General features: G+C 54.4%; 2 protein-coding genes across 6 annotated transcripts; both read left to right on the forward strand.

The window, feature by feature from the left end:
- Positions 1-838: 838 nt before the first annotated feature.
- On the forward strand, positions 839-9,211 carry TNFSF12 (TNF superfamily member 12). 2 transcript variants are annotated; one of them, XM_020869089.2, is made up of 7 exons: positions 839-1,121; positions 1,266-1,316; positions 1,869-1,941; positions 2,590-2,643; positions 2,728-2,763; positions 8,165-8,289; positions 8,475-9,211. In XM_020869089.2, exons 1-7 carry the CDS (start codon positions 945-947, stop codon positions 8,724-8,726), a joined length of 768 nt encoding a protein of 255 aa, XP_020724748.2. In that variant the 5' UTR covers positions 839-944; the 3' UTR covers positions 8,727-9,211. The 2 variants fall into 2 exon arrangements, with proteins under 2 accessions (XP_020724748.2, XP_020724749.1); XM_020869090.2 differs by having other exon boundaries at positions 840-1,121; positions 1,269-1,316.
- A 433-nt stretch (positions 9,212-9,644) lies between these two features.
- On the forward strand, positions 9,645-13,019 carry TNFSF13 (TNF superfamily member 13). 4 transcript variants are annotated; one of them, XM_020869094.2, is made up of 8 exons: positions 9,645-10,677; positions 11,033-11,111; positions 11,247-11,294; positions 11,438-11,556; positions 11,771-11,909; positions 12,153-12,276; positions 12,431-12,457; positions 12,694-13,019. In XM_020869094.2, the coding sequence occupies exons 1-6, from the start codon at positions 10,429-10,431 to the stop codon at positions 12,260-12,262; spliced, it is 744 nt and encodes a 247-aa protein (XP_020724753.1). In that variant the 5' UTR covers positions 9,645-10,428; the 3' UTR covers positions 12,263-12,276; positions 12,431-12,457; positions 12,694-13,019. The 4 variants fall into 4 exon arrangements, with proteins under 4 accessions (XP_020724753.1, XP_020724752.1, XP_020724755.1 ...); XM_020869093.2 differs by having other exon boundaries at positions 12,431-13,019; XM_020869096.2 differs by having other exon boundaries at positions 9,646-10,201; positions 10,458-10,677; positions 12,153-13,019.
- Positions 13,020-13,261: the final 242 nt, after the last annotated feature.

The following is a 13,261-nucleotide window of genomic DNA, read 5'->3' on the forward strand; positions in this document are numbered from 1 at the left end:
TAGGTGTTGTGTTTCGGTTTTGTTAAAGGTGGCTCCGCACAAGGGACTCCACCTGGAGTCTATTTAAAGCGACCTCCGTGAGCTCCTTGTAGCTCCTCCCTGAGTCCAGGTAACCCCTATCATTTGCATAAGTGGCTCGTGTGTTTTCAGAGAAGTGCATTTGGGGAACACACTTGGGGTGGGGGGGGGGGGGGAGCGCTGTTCCCGGCGCACAGTTCTAGAAGCTTGCTCTCCTCAGGTGCAGGATCCTGGGGTTTAAATCAACTACCAACTGATTTGCTAAAAGAAGTGGAAACCCAGCCTGCATTAACGCCAGACCTCAGCTCTTCTCGTTAGTTGCAGGAAAAGGATGTCTTTAGGTGCGGCTGCTAAAATCCGAATGTGCCTTGGCCTCTAACTGTTGACTGAGGGAATAATAAAACCAGCCACATGTGGCCTTGTCACCTTGGCCTGGAGGCCTAATTTAGTAATCTCGCTCGGGCAGGACTATACCTGCAGCAGTTGCGGCGGTGTCCTCGCCCCGCCACCCGCATCCAGGCCGCGTGGAGTTTCTGCTGTTTCAACCCTCGCTCCCTCTCTCCCGCCGGCCGGCCGCCCGCGTGGAGAGAGCTCAGCCGCACACCCCAGCTCGCCCGCTGCACACTCACACACACATCGCCCCGCTTTTCTGCGCTCGGGAGGTGCGTGCCCCCCTGCCGGGACCCGCTCTGGGCTCTGCAAGCCGAGCGGCGCGCGCCCCGCTCCGTGCACTGCGCTCGGCCCAGCTCGGAGTTTAACCACAAACAGTGTCCGGTTTCCTGTCCTCATCACCCAGCCCCCCCCCGCCCCCCCAACGCCGCCGCTCCCGCCCCGTTTCCCTGGCCCCTCCCTTTCCCCCGCCCGATCCGCCCGCCGGCTCCTCCTCCCCCTATCCCTAGGGTCCCGGGATGGGGGGCCGGTGAGGCATGCACAGCCCCCGCCCCATGGCCACCCGTAGGAGCCAGAGCCGGAGGGAGCGCCGGGGGGAGCCGGGCACCGCCCTGCTGGCCCCGCTCGTGCTGGGCCTGGGCCTGGTGCTGGCCTGCCTCGGCCTCCTGCTGGCCGTGGTCAGTCTGGGGAGCCGGGCATCGCTGTTTGCCCAGGTGAGGCCCGGCTGCACACCCCTCCCTGGGACTGTGCCGAACATCTGATGGGGCTGGTGGGCAGGGGGAAAAAGGGGCCAGGAAGGTGGGTGGAGGGTGAGATGTCAGGTTGAGAAGGACAAGGTAACGCTGCCTCCTTCCCAGCAGGAGCCTTCCCAGAGGGACCTGGTGGCAGAGGAAGACCCGGACCCGCTGGTGAGTGTGGGGTGGTGCTGGCTACATGGTTGCTGGGCATGGGAAGTGTGCCCTGCTTGTGCCAGCCATGTGTGTGGGGTGTGTGTGCATCAGCCCCTCATGCCTGGGTACATGAGAGCGTGACAACTGTGTGTAAGGGGTTTGTGCCCCCTTGGTGTCACCCAAGTATGAAGTGTTTATTGGCTGCGGGGGGACGTGGGAGTGTGAGATGCAGGAGCCTGCTATGGAAGAGGGATGCTGGCTGTGTGTGCAGGGTGTGTACTCATTGTGCATACTGACTGGGTGTGGGCGTGTGAGTGATGTACCAATTGCTGGTTGAGGGGAGCGGACTAGGGGGATGTGGCTGGTCTTGGGGAGAGGGGTGAGGGCTGAGCCCTGACCCCAAGAACTTGCCTCCCGTTGGCCTCGGTCACTCTTGGCTGAGGGATTCCGTCCTCTTGCTCGCTGGGCCTCTCTTGACGGGCCCCCTGTCAGGCCCCCTGTCGGTCTTAGTTTGTGTCTCCTGGAGTCCCTGGTGAGATCCTGGTTTAGCTCTGCCCTTAACGCCCTTAGGACCTGAACCCCCAGCCCGAGGAAAGCCAGGATGCTGTTCCTTTCCTGAAACTGGTTCGGCCTCGCAGAAATGGTGAGCAGCCCTTTATCCCAGCCTTAGGAATCATAATATCATGGTGGCTTCTGGACTCACTGTCGGTTTTGTTCATCATAACAGCCCTGTGAAGCAGCAGAGCAAAATCCATTATCCTTGCTTATGGGCAGAGAAACTGAGGCACAGAGAGTAAAAGGGGGGTTCGGAGTCACAGAGACTCAAACCTAGAATTCTGAGCTTCCCTCTGAAGCTCCTTCCATTGCATAGACCTGCTTCTCACTCAGACCCCACCCTGAATATGAAGGCGGGTGGCCAGGAGTTGGGAGAGCTCCTGAGGTCCTGATGAAGACAAGGTAGGGGAATCAGAGGCCTGAACCCCCAAAAGCAAAGACTTGTGACTGGGGTGATCCTGTGACCATGTATCCAGGCTTGCAGGCTTACACCTGTGGGCTCAATGTGATGATTAATAATCCCCTCTTGTGCTCAGAAGCATCCCACTTTGGATGATAAATTATCAGTAGCTATACCTGTGGAGGAAGATAAGGCCTGAGGTTTTGAGACCAGGAGACTGAACAAGAATAAGGTTGCCAGGGTACTGGGGGGAACGGGGTTGAGAGAGTAGCTCCTGGCCACCCACACCCCAGACATGGGGACTGCTTTGCCCATCTGTCTTTCCTTGATCCTCAGCATCTAAAGGCCGGAAACCACGGGCGTGCAGAGCAGTTGCAGCCCACTATGAAGGTGGGTGATGGGGAGCCATGCCCGGGGAGAAGGGGTGGCTGAGGCGCAGGGCAGGGCTCACCACCCCTTTCCTGTGTCTTACAGTTCACCCACAGCCAGGACAAGACGGAGCACAGGCAGGTGAGACCCCCCCCCCCCAGCCCGAGCTCTTCTCTTACCCTCATAGCCCTGGCCTTCTGGACAAGGGACCCCCTCCCAAACCTTGACTTCCCACCCCCATCTCCACCTTCAACATCAGAACTCCAAAAGCCAGTTCAAGAAAATGCTTAGGGCTTACTTCTCTTGGCTCCCAAAACTGGACTTTCTCTGTGACTCAGACATGGGACCCCAGGGAGACCCCTTCCCCTTTCAGAGACCAGGCATATCCTCCCACCAAACCACCTTCAGCCCTCGCTCATCTCCAAGAAGCATCTTTGATTCCCGCCCCCTCTTCTTTCCCCTCCATATTCCAAGAGTTTTCATGCTCTGATCATTTTTCTCTAAATATTTCCAGTCTCTGATCTTCTTTTCCATCCCCAGCCCACCCCCACCTCAGCACCATGACCTCAGAACCTCAAACTCAGTCTCCAGCTCCTTCCCCATTCTAGACTTACCCCACCCCTACTGTGTCCCACCTGTGTTGCCAAGTTCAGCCTCCTTAAGCCTGTCTCTCATTCTTCTATTGCTTTTCTGCTTGGCTTCCAGCCTCTCCACGCTCTGGTCTTAACCTCTTTTCCTGGCACATCCTTATGCCCTCTCGACACTTGTTGGCTGACACCCCCTCCCCACCAATGTACTTCTTCTGGACTTTGGACATACCGTTCGTTCACCTGGAATCCCCTTCCATGTGATAGGCCAGGAGGCAAGACACGAGAGTGACTTAGTCTAGGGTTGGCAGCTGAGATGGAGAGAAGTAAATGGATTCAGTGTGTAGTTTGAAGAGAAGGACTTGCTGGAGCAGGATAAGGGAGGGTGGGGGAAGGAATGACTTCTAGATTTTTAAGTTGGGCATCTTTGAGAATAATGATGTCTTTTATTAAAGTGGTGTTAACCAGGAAGGAAATACATTGGGGGGCATGTAAATTAATAATTGAATTTGAGAGCTAATAATAACTAAGTGGATAAATAATAATAAACAAGTGAGTTTCACAGATAGTTAGCTGGACTTGGTGAGTGGCTCAGGCCTGGGTAGAGTGTGTAGAGTCAGGAGTCATCACCAGATGGATGGTATTTAAAGCTGCAGGACTGGATGAGACACCCATGAGGAAAGGGGGCCCCACAAGGAAAGCCCTGAGGCTCTTGGAGCAGAGTAGGAGAATCCAGCAGAGACTGAGAAGCAGCCAGAGAGAGGGGAAGAAACCCAGGGAGGGCAGTGTCCTGGAGTCTCAGAGAAGACATAGTTTCAAGAAGGAGGATGTGGCTGTCTATGTTGAATGCAGCTGAGTGGTCACATGAGATGAGAACAGAGAAATGACTGCTGCATTTAGTAACATTCAAAGTTAACTGGTGACCTTGACAAGGGCGGTGTCTGGTGTGGTTAGGTTGGAAGCCAGTGTGGACTGGGTTAAGAGAAAATCGGAAATAGGAATCAGAGACAGTGACAACCCTCTCCAGAAATTTCTCTGTAACAGGAGCAGAGAAATGGGCCAGGAGGTAGAGGAGGATGTAAATCCAGGAAAAGTTCAGTCCTTAAGCAATACTGCCTGAATCATAGCTAATACCTATTCAGTGTTTGAAGTGAAGTGAAGTTGCTCAGTCGTGTCCGACTCTTTGCGACCCCATGGACTGTAGCCTACCAGGCTCCTCTGTCCATGGGATCTTCCAGGCAAGAGTACTGGAGTGGGTTGCCATTTCCTTCCCCAGAGGATCTTCCCGTCCCAGGGATCGAACCCCAGTCTCTAGCATTGTGGGCAGACACTTTACCGTCTGAGCCACCCTGGAATCAGTGTTTAATCTCACCTAATCCTTGAAAGGGGGCTTCCCTGGTGGCTCAGAGGTTAAAGTGTCTGCCTGCAACATGGGAGACCCAGGTTCGATCCCTGGGTCGGGAAGATCCCCTGGAGAAGGAAATGGCAACCCACTCCAGTATTCTTGCCTGGAGAATCCCATGGACGGAGGAGCCTGGTAGGCTACAGTCCACGGGGTCGTAAAGAGTCGGACACGACTGAGCGACTTCATTCACTCACTCACTCACTCACTCAATCCTTGAAAGAGTCCTAAAAGGAAGATAATCCAGGCATCTCCTTTTCACAGAAAGAGATGACGGTAACCTGTCCAGGTCATGATGATGCTAAGAGGTGGGGCCAGGATTTGAATCCAGCTAGCTGTGCTTGTGTTCCAGACATTATGTGAGAGGCGATTGCCAGTGCAGGGGCAGGGGAACCTGCAGGCAACATCCAAGAAGGTGGGAGGGGGTGGACTCTAGAAGGAAAAAAGGGACGGGATGTGTCATCTCATCACCATAAGAGGGTCAGTGGTGACCATGAGAACAAGTCAGTTTGTGGTCTGGGTGGGAGGACATAAGGTAGCCCTTACCTGATGACTTCAGGGTCCTCTGGAGATCGAGGGAGATGGGCAGAAGGGACAGTGAAAAGCAAGCCTCGTAGGGAAAAAGGATGATTGCAAGGCAGTAAAGAATGAAATTTAGTGATACCATGGTCTCAGGCACACCATGCCCTTAGCCACAAGGAGCTCAAACTAGTTCCCTAGCCAGGAATGCCCTTTCTTCTTCTTCCCCCTACTCTTCATGCCTCAGGCCAGCCTTCCTCCCTTCTGTCTGGACCATTATTTCAGCAGTTACCCAGACATTTACTCATTTGTTGACTCAGCACACATGAGTTGAGATGCTACTGTTTGTATGGACCCAGCTAGGTGCCCACACTGAGTAATATCCAGACCTATTTGCAAGGAATTTCTGTCTAGGAGAGGAGGCAAGCATATAAATTTGTAAATTACAATGTGATATGACAAGAATAATAATGAAAGTAGCAAGAGACACATGGCCAGTACAGAGGAAGACAACTTTACAATGGAGTCAGGGACTCTTCCCCAAGGAGGCATGGACTCTTATCCAAGTGTGAGTATAAGATGGACAGAGGGGCAGGGCCACGTGTACCAAAACCCAGAATTTGCCAAGAGTCTGATGAAGCTGGAGGACGGGGAACAAGCAGCTCGATGTGGTTAAGGAGACAGATCCAGAAGAGCAGGATGGGGTGGGGCTGGAGAAGCCTATAGAGCCAGGTCACAGTTGAAGTCTGGAGGTTATTCTGAAGTCAAATCAGGAAGAGACAGTCTCGAGTCTGCATTTGAGAAACATCACTCTATGCCTCTGTGTAGTGTGGCGAGTAAACTGGAGCAGGCAGTTTACTCCTGGTGGAAACAGGGAGCCTAAAGAGGAAGGAGCCTGGAAAGAGCCCCAGTGAGAAACGGCCGATTCCACACACACAGGAGGGAGACAGCTACTTAGGTGGCAGGCTTGCTAGGAACTGGTGATCAGTGGATAAAGCTGGTGAAGGAGAGAGAGGCTTGGGTGCTTGATAAGAGGCAGAACCAGGAGCCCAATGTGGAATGCAGACAGTCAAGCAAATTTGGGGTTGAGGGGGCAGGCTCAGTTTTGGTCTAGGTGAGTTTGAAGTGGGGAGCATGGGGAGGTTACTCTAATGGCAGGCAGGTAGCAGTGTCAGGAGGGGCAGGCACGGGCAGAGCTGGAGACTCAGATTGGAGTCTTGCAAAATAAAAGCCAAGGCAACCCATAGGTAGGAATGAAAATGCCCTGTGAGCATTATGTTCTTGAGAAAGGAACCAGGACAGTGCCCTGGGGCAGGCAGAGGATGGGGTTGCCAGGAAGGAAGCTTCCCAGGCTACTGAGATGAGGTGCAGGAAGCCCTGGAGAGCAGCCTGTGGACCCAAACAAGAGACAGCTGTCTCTACAGCCTCTTCGTCCCCTCTGTCTTCTTCCCACCAGCATGTGCTCGGTGTCTGCTCAGAGCAGGCCCAGCTGCAGGGCCTGGGGTGCAGTAACCAGACCAATTCCCCTGCTCCTTGGGGGAAGCAGACCCCAAACTATCACAGAAGGAAATAAAGATGATTTCTGTCCTTGGTGACTGCTGTGAGAGAGATGCGGTGAGTGGAGGAGAGTTTAATGGAGACTAGCTATTAATATTTCAGACTGGGAGGCCTGGGGAGGTCACTCAGAGTGACCAGACTGACTGAAGGGAGGGAGGAATCCCCGGGGGAGGGAAAAGCAGTAAAAAACCCTGTGGAAACAGAGAGCTTGGTGCCTGGCAGGAACAGAAAGTGGGCCTGAGGGCCTGGAGTCTTGTGACTTGGAGGAATGTGTGAGATTAGATCTGAGAGGTAAACAGGGGTGCTCACGGAGGACTGGGAAGTCATTTGAGACCCTGGTTTGTCATTTGATTATTTGTCTTCTTTACAGTTTGCAATTACCTTTACTCTAGTTTTGTTGTTAACAGCTTTATTGAGATATAATTCACATACTATATAATTCCGCTTTTTAAAATGTACAGTTAAGCTTTTAGTATAGTCACAGAATTGTATGACCATCACTACAGTAATTTGAGAGTTTTCATTACCTCAAAAAGAAACCGTGTACACTTCACCCACCACACTGTATTTCCTTGATCCCCTCCAGCCCTAAGCAACCGCTAATCTACTTTTATTTATTTGGAAATTTCTTTTTTTTTTTTAATTTGGAAATTTATTTGGAAATTTCATGTGCATGCGTGTTCAGTCGCTTAGTCATGTCTGACTCTTTGCGACCCTATTGTAGCCCTACAGGCTCCTCTGTCCATGAGATTCTCGAGGCAAGAATACTAGAGTGGGTTGCCATTTCCAACTCCAGGGGATCTTCCAGACCCAGGGATCGAACCCCCATCTCTTGTGTCTCCTTCATGGGCATGCAGGTTCTTTACCACTGCGCCACCTGGACATTCATAGAACATGTGATGCTTTGTGACTAGCTTCTTTCACTTAGCATAACGTTTTTAAGTTTCCTCCACATTGTAGCATGCATTAGTACTCCATTTCTTTTTATGGCTGAATAATATCCCATTGTAGGGACTTAACACAATTTTCCTTATCCATTCATTAATGGATGGAGATTTGGGTTACCATTTTATTATTTTTAATTTTTTGTTTTTATCTTTTTCCTTTTGATTTTTCATTTTAATAACCCAAGTAATATATGATTCAAGTAACGCATCCATACCTTGTCCAAGTAAAAGAGCAAATGGTGCAGACACAACCTATAAACGCCCCCATGCTTCTTGAGCCCTACTCCTCTCTCCAGAAACAGCTGATGAGAACTTGCTGTCTATCAGTCTAGTCCTCCATGTTGGGTTTCTTCATCTAACTTCGTATCACACTCCCAGCTCCCTAGGCCGTGGCTCCTCCCTTGCCCCAGGCCTCCTAGATATCTTCTGGGTAAACTGGGCCCAAAGGTTTATAAACTCAGTGACTTACTGGCCAGTGTGAGAAAGTTCTTTAGAGGGATTTCCCCCTGTCTCTGAACACCCGCATTCAGGTGTGGACGGGACGGTGAGTGGCTGGGAGGAGGCCAAAATCAACAGCTCCAACCCCCTGCGCTATGACTGCCAGACCGGGCAATTTATGGTCACCCTGGCTGGGCTCTACTACCTGTACTGTCAGGTAAGCCCCACCTGGCTCCACGGGTAAAGCCGGAACTGAAGGAGGAGGGTTGGGCTTCGAGGTTGGGGGCAAGTTGTAGGTGGGGAGGGGGACCGTGGGGTTTGGGCTGAGAGGAGCCTTGGGCCTCTCAGGACACCTGAGATGAAGCAGAGGGCCTGGACTCCGCCCCTCCCCCGCCCCCCCAGGTGCACTTTGATGAGGGGAAGGCTGTCTACCTGAAGCTGGACTTGCTGGTGGATGACACGCTGGCCCTGCGCTGCCTGGAGGAATTCTCGGCCACTGCGGCCAGTTCCCCCGGGCCCCAGCTCCGTCTCTGCCAGGTGTCAGGGCTCTTGCGCCTTCGGCGAGGGTCCTCCCTGCGGATCCGCACCCTCCCCCAGACCCAACTCAAGGCTGCCCCCTTCCTCACCTACTTTGGACTCTTCCAAGTTCACTGAAGGGCCCCGGTCTCCAGTGGCTTGTCCCCACAGCCGCTCTCTGAGCACCCCTGTCCCCTCTGCCCCACCCTGAGCTGCTCCTCCCCCAGACCTGCCTCTCCCCCAGGCTGCCAGGGCTCACGTGATGTCCACGCCACACAAGTATTCCCAGCCTCTCTGACAGCTCTCCCCACCTCCAGCTCTCCACCCCACTAGCTCCCCAACCCCATTTATCTCCTGACTCCCCAGCCCTGGTGCAGCCCCCCAGGACACTGTGTTTACTGCACTCTGGGTGATGATGGGTCCTCCACACCCCCTCTTCAGGCACTAAGAGGGGCCGGATGCCAGAGAGACTGGGACTAGGCCAGGAGTTCCGGAATGTGAGGGGTCAGAGACCAGGACAGGCTCCTCCCTTGATAATTCCCTGTGGATTTTTAAAACAGATATTATTTTTATTATTATTGTGACTAAATGTTGATAAGTGGATATTAAAGAGAATAAGTCATGGTTGCTCTCTTTATTGGGGCTTAGAGGATATCCTCAGGGTAGCTGAGGGCCATTGGAAGGGGGGGTCTGGGAGGTGGGGGGTGGGGGGAGACAGTCACCTGGAATTCCAGGACGACATCCAGGTTTGGGCACGGGGACCTATGTGCCTTGAAGTCCCAGGCAGGAGAAAAGAGTCAAAAGGCAAACTGCCAGGAAGGAAAAAAAAAATCAATTCTCTGCCCAAGGTCCAGCAGAAGTTGCCTGATTTACCTAGGAGGCGGGCTTCCTCCTGTGGGGAATCCCTGGGCTGGGAGGAGCAGCGGCCCTTCCTCTTGGCAGCCTGGGCACCTGCAGCAGGTGCTGGCACCAGCCTGGGCTGGGACTTGGCGCAGGGAGTGGGGAAGCGGGGGTGGGGGGCGGGGAAGCAGGCACGATGTGGGGGCTCAGGGTCAGGAAGTGGGACACTAGGGCCCAGGAACACGGGAAGCTTCGCCCCAGGGTCCAGGCAGAAGTCCTACAGTGGTGGGGCGCTCTGGCTGTGTCTTTCTCATTTGTCCAGAGCCTTATGTAAGTGTTTCTGGGGAAACAGGAAGTCCCGCTTGCCAAGTTCAGCAGAGAGAGTAGTGCAGGCCTTCTTCCAACACACCCGGCCTGGCCTTAACCCCGGAACTCAGCCAGTTCCTTGCTTCCCCGACCCTGGTTCTCCTCCCCACTGACCCCCTCTTCTCCCCACCCCTCCCACCTTCAGTCACCGTCAGCAGACTGCCCCGGAGATCTCACCTGTGCCTGGGCGTGAGGGTCTTCCACTCTCAGCCCTTGACCCTCGGTGCTGCCCAGCACGTCTCTCCATCCTGGCTCCTGGCACCATGCCCCAGAGCCAGCCAACCTTCCCTCCCCCACTTCTGGGGCCGCCCCGGGGTTCCTGCGCTCTGGCCGCTCCTCCTGGGTGTCACTGGCAGCCCTGTCCTTCCTAGAGAGACTAACACCAAATTCTTCTGAGGCTGGAGGAGGTGAGGGGTCTCGGGACAGTGCTGGCCCCGCAGCAGGGTGCCAAGAGCACCAGCAGTGCCCCAGCTTGCTTCCCGCCTCCCTTCTTTTTATTCTCAAGTTCCTTTTTATTCCTCCCTTGCGTAACGCCCTTCTTCCCTTCTGCACCACTGCCTGCACCCCTACCCTCCCCGTCACCTCCTTGCCATCCCACTCCTGAGACCACAGCTGTTGGCAGGGTCCCCAGCTCATGCCAGCCTCATTTCCTTCCTTGTTAAGCCCCCAGGGAGACATGGGGGGCTCCGTCCGAGAGCCGGCGCTCTCAGTTGCCCTCTGGTTGAGTTGGGGGGCGGCTCTGGGGGCTGTGGCTTGTGCCATGGTTCTGCTGACCCAACAAACCGAGCTGCAGACCTTAAGGAGAGAGGTGACCCGGCTGCAGAGGAACGGAGGGCCCTCCGAGAAGGGGGAAGGGAATCCGTGGCTGAATCTCCAGGAGCAGGTGAGTGAGGGGAGAAGCATGTCTGGTGAAAAAGGATGCGTGGCAGGGTGGTCTCTGGGTCTCTCAGTTCCAGCTGCTTGGTCGGCAAAGTTTGGAATGGGTGCAAGAGAGGATCCCAGGGTTTGGAGGTCAAGGGAGCGACCATTCCAGGAAAGGAAATTGTTAAAGATTAATGCTTCTCATACCTAACAGATTCTGGAGGAGAGCCAGTACCCAGACTCAGGTTGCTGGGGAAAGGTGCAGGAGAGATGTGAGGCATTCCTGGGGCAGGTGGGAGGTGGCGGGTGGGGCTGGGGAAAAGGCTTTCTGGGACCCTTGAATCTTAGCCTAACCCTGACCCTCTTTCCATGAGCAGAGCCCTGATGGCACAGAAGGCCGGGAGAATGGGGAGAGATCCCGGAGGAGGAGAGCAGTGCTCACCCGTAAACAGAAGAGTGAGGCCTCTGGGGTGCAGCAGGGGTGGGAGGTGATCCACAGCAGGGGTATCTGGAGACTGCAACCCTGAGCCAGGGTGAGGGCTGAGGGCTGACAGCCGCGCAACTGCTGAGATCTCCTCCCTCTCTCCCCAGAGAAGCGCTCAGTTCTGCACCTCGTTCCCATTAACATCACCTCCAAGGGTGAGCACTATTTTCAATCACGGCTTTGGGGTGGGGGGCAAGATCTAGGAAGTGTGGGACTGGCACATCGGCCAAAGAGAACCTTAGAGAATAAGTGTCTGAGTGTGCACAGAAACCCTCACTGCCACATTCTTTGCCTCCAGAGGACTCTGATGTGACAGAGGTAATGTGGCAACCAGCTCTCCAGCGCGGGCGAGGCTTGGAGGCCCAAGGATATGTTGTTCGAGTCTGGGATGCTGGAGTTTATCTGCTGTACAGCCAGGTAACCCCAAATATCCCCTGAGCCTCACCTGAGGGACTGGAGGTCTGTTTTCCCAAAGCCTTGTACCCCAGCACTGAGGTTTCTCAACCCCTAGTCATACCCCACTTAGAGGGCCCTTCTTCATTCCTCTGCTCCTTTGTCAGGGCTCCTGAGGCTGCCCAGACCCGAGCCACACCAGCCCAGTTTCTTCAGCATCCCCTCCCTTCCCTGTCAGGTCCTGTTTCATGATGAGACTTTCACCATGGGTCAGATGGTATCTCGGGAGGGACAAGGAAGGCAGGAGACTCTATTCCGATGCATACAAAGTATGCCCTCCAACCCTGACTGGGCCTATAACAGCTGCTACAGTGCAGGTGAGAGGTGGGTGGGCAATGGAGGGTGGATGTGAGGGGAGCAGATCCCTGACCTGGGGCAACAGTGGGGGAGCTATGGCAGGGGCTTGGAAGCTGGGGTGTAGAGGCGGAGTGAGGAATGAAGGACAGAATGCCTTAGTCCTTACAGGAGGCAAACAAGGTTGAGCTGGATAAGGGAGGGGAAACATCAGATTATCTGCATGGCTGTGCTTCACTGAGCATCTGTTTTCTCCCCTTTCTCAGGTGTCTTCCATTTACACCAGGGGGATATCTTGAGTGTTGTAATCCCTCGGGCAAGGGCCAAACTTAGCCTCTCTCCACATGGAACCTTCCTGGGGCTTGTGAAACTGTGACTGTGTTGTAAAAGGTAGTTCTGAGCTTGGAAGACCAGGGTGGGTACACTTTGGAGATGGCCAAGAGCTGATTAGACAATGGACAGGGAACAGTCTGGCACAGAGGCCTGCCTCTGCCCCCAGGTTTGACGGCTCATGACTCTCCCTTCTTCCCACCCTCACCCCCAGGACTTTGAATTCATGGATATTAAAGAGGTATAATAGCTTGTTCTTTTTCTCCATCCAGCCCCAAATTCTTGAGGGAGTAGGGTAGGGGTGGGGGTGGGAAATGCCAGGCTTTGTCTAGACTTGCTCTGGGTCCCACTGGAATGCTTCCAGAACAGCACCACCATCTAGCGGCGGTTTGAAACAACCATCCTGTCGGTTGGCAAATGTCCACGAGTTCTTCCTCCGCTCAAACTCCTGGTTCTTTACACCACACCTCTCTTTAGGTACCCTCTGCCTCTTCACCCAACAAGAAGCCCCATCCTCACTTCGCTCTCCATCTACTGGGCTCGTTTCCATTACTATCTCCAGAGGTGTAATTGTTAGGCGCCGGTCTGCAGAGGGTGCCCGATGACGACGGCCCCCTTGCAGCCACACCACTACTCTTCAGGTCCCAAGTTTTGCCTTCACTCTGTCCACTATCGTGGCCCGGCAGGCCGGGTCGCCTTGGCTAAATCGTACGCCCCAGTCCTGATCCTGTCTCACTCCTCTGATCTCTCCTTTCTCCGCAAGCCCTGCCTAAAATTTAAAAATAAAGACTAAATAAATAAGACCTTGGATCCATTTCCCCCACTGCTGTGCCTCAGCTCGGTCCACGCACGGGGACCTCCCAGCCCTCCCAGCCCTCTTCCGACGCGCTTCATTGGACCCACGTGTCAGGGCCCCCAGTTCAGGCCCGGGGGAGCGAGGAACACCAGGGTACACGGCGCGGGGGCGGAGGGCGGAAGATCGGCACGGGACAACGCAGGCGCAAAAGAACTAATGGAGGGGCTGCCCGGCGCAGCTCGGTTCAGC

This window comes from Odocoileus virginianus, chromosome 17, assembly GCF_023699985.2.
Source record: "Odocoileus virginianus isolate 20LAN1187 ecotype Illinois chromosome 17, Ovbor_1.2, whole genome shotgun sequence".
Classification (NCBI taxonomy): Eukaryota; Metazoa; Chordata; class Mammalia; order Artiodactyla; family Cervidae; genus Odocoileus; species Odocoileus virginianus.

Bases quoted from the DNA above. Each gene is read 5' to 3' on its own strand.
- TNFSF13 (XM_020869093.2), top strand. From the start codon at position 10,429: ATGCCAGCCTCATTTCCTTCCTTGTTAAGCCCCCAGGGAGACATGGGG. The intron at 10,678-11,032 runs GTGAGTGAGGGG...TTCCATGAGCAG, and splicing joins GGCTGAATCTCCAGGAGCAG to AGCCCTGATGGCACAGAAGG. The intron at 11,910-12,152 runs GTGAGAGGTGGG...CCCCTTTCTCAG, and splicing joins TAACAGCTGCTACAGTGCAG to GTGTCTTCCATTTACACCAG.
- TNFSF12 (XM_020869089.2), top strand. From the start codon at position 945: ATGCACAGCCCCCGCCCCATGGCCACCCGTAGGAGCCAGAGCCGGAGG. The intron at 1,122-1,265 runs GTGAGGCCCGGC...CCTCCTTCCCAG, and splicing joins GGGCATCGCTGTTTGCCCAG to CAGGAGCCTTCCCAGAGGGA. The intron at 2,644-2,727 runs GTGGGTGATGGG...TGTGTCTTACAG, and splicing joins AGTTGCAGCCCACTATGAAG to TTCACCCACAGCCAGGACAA.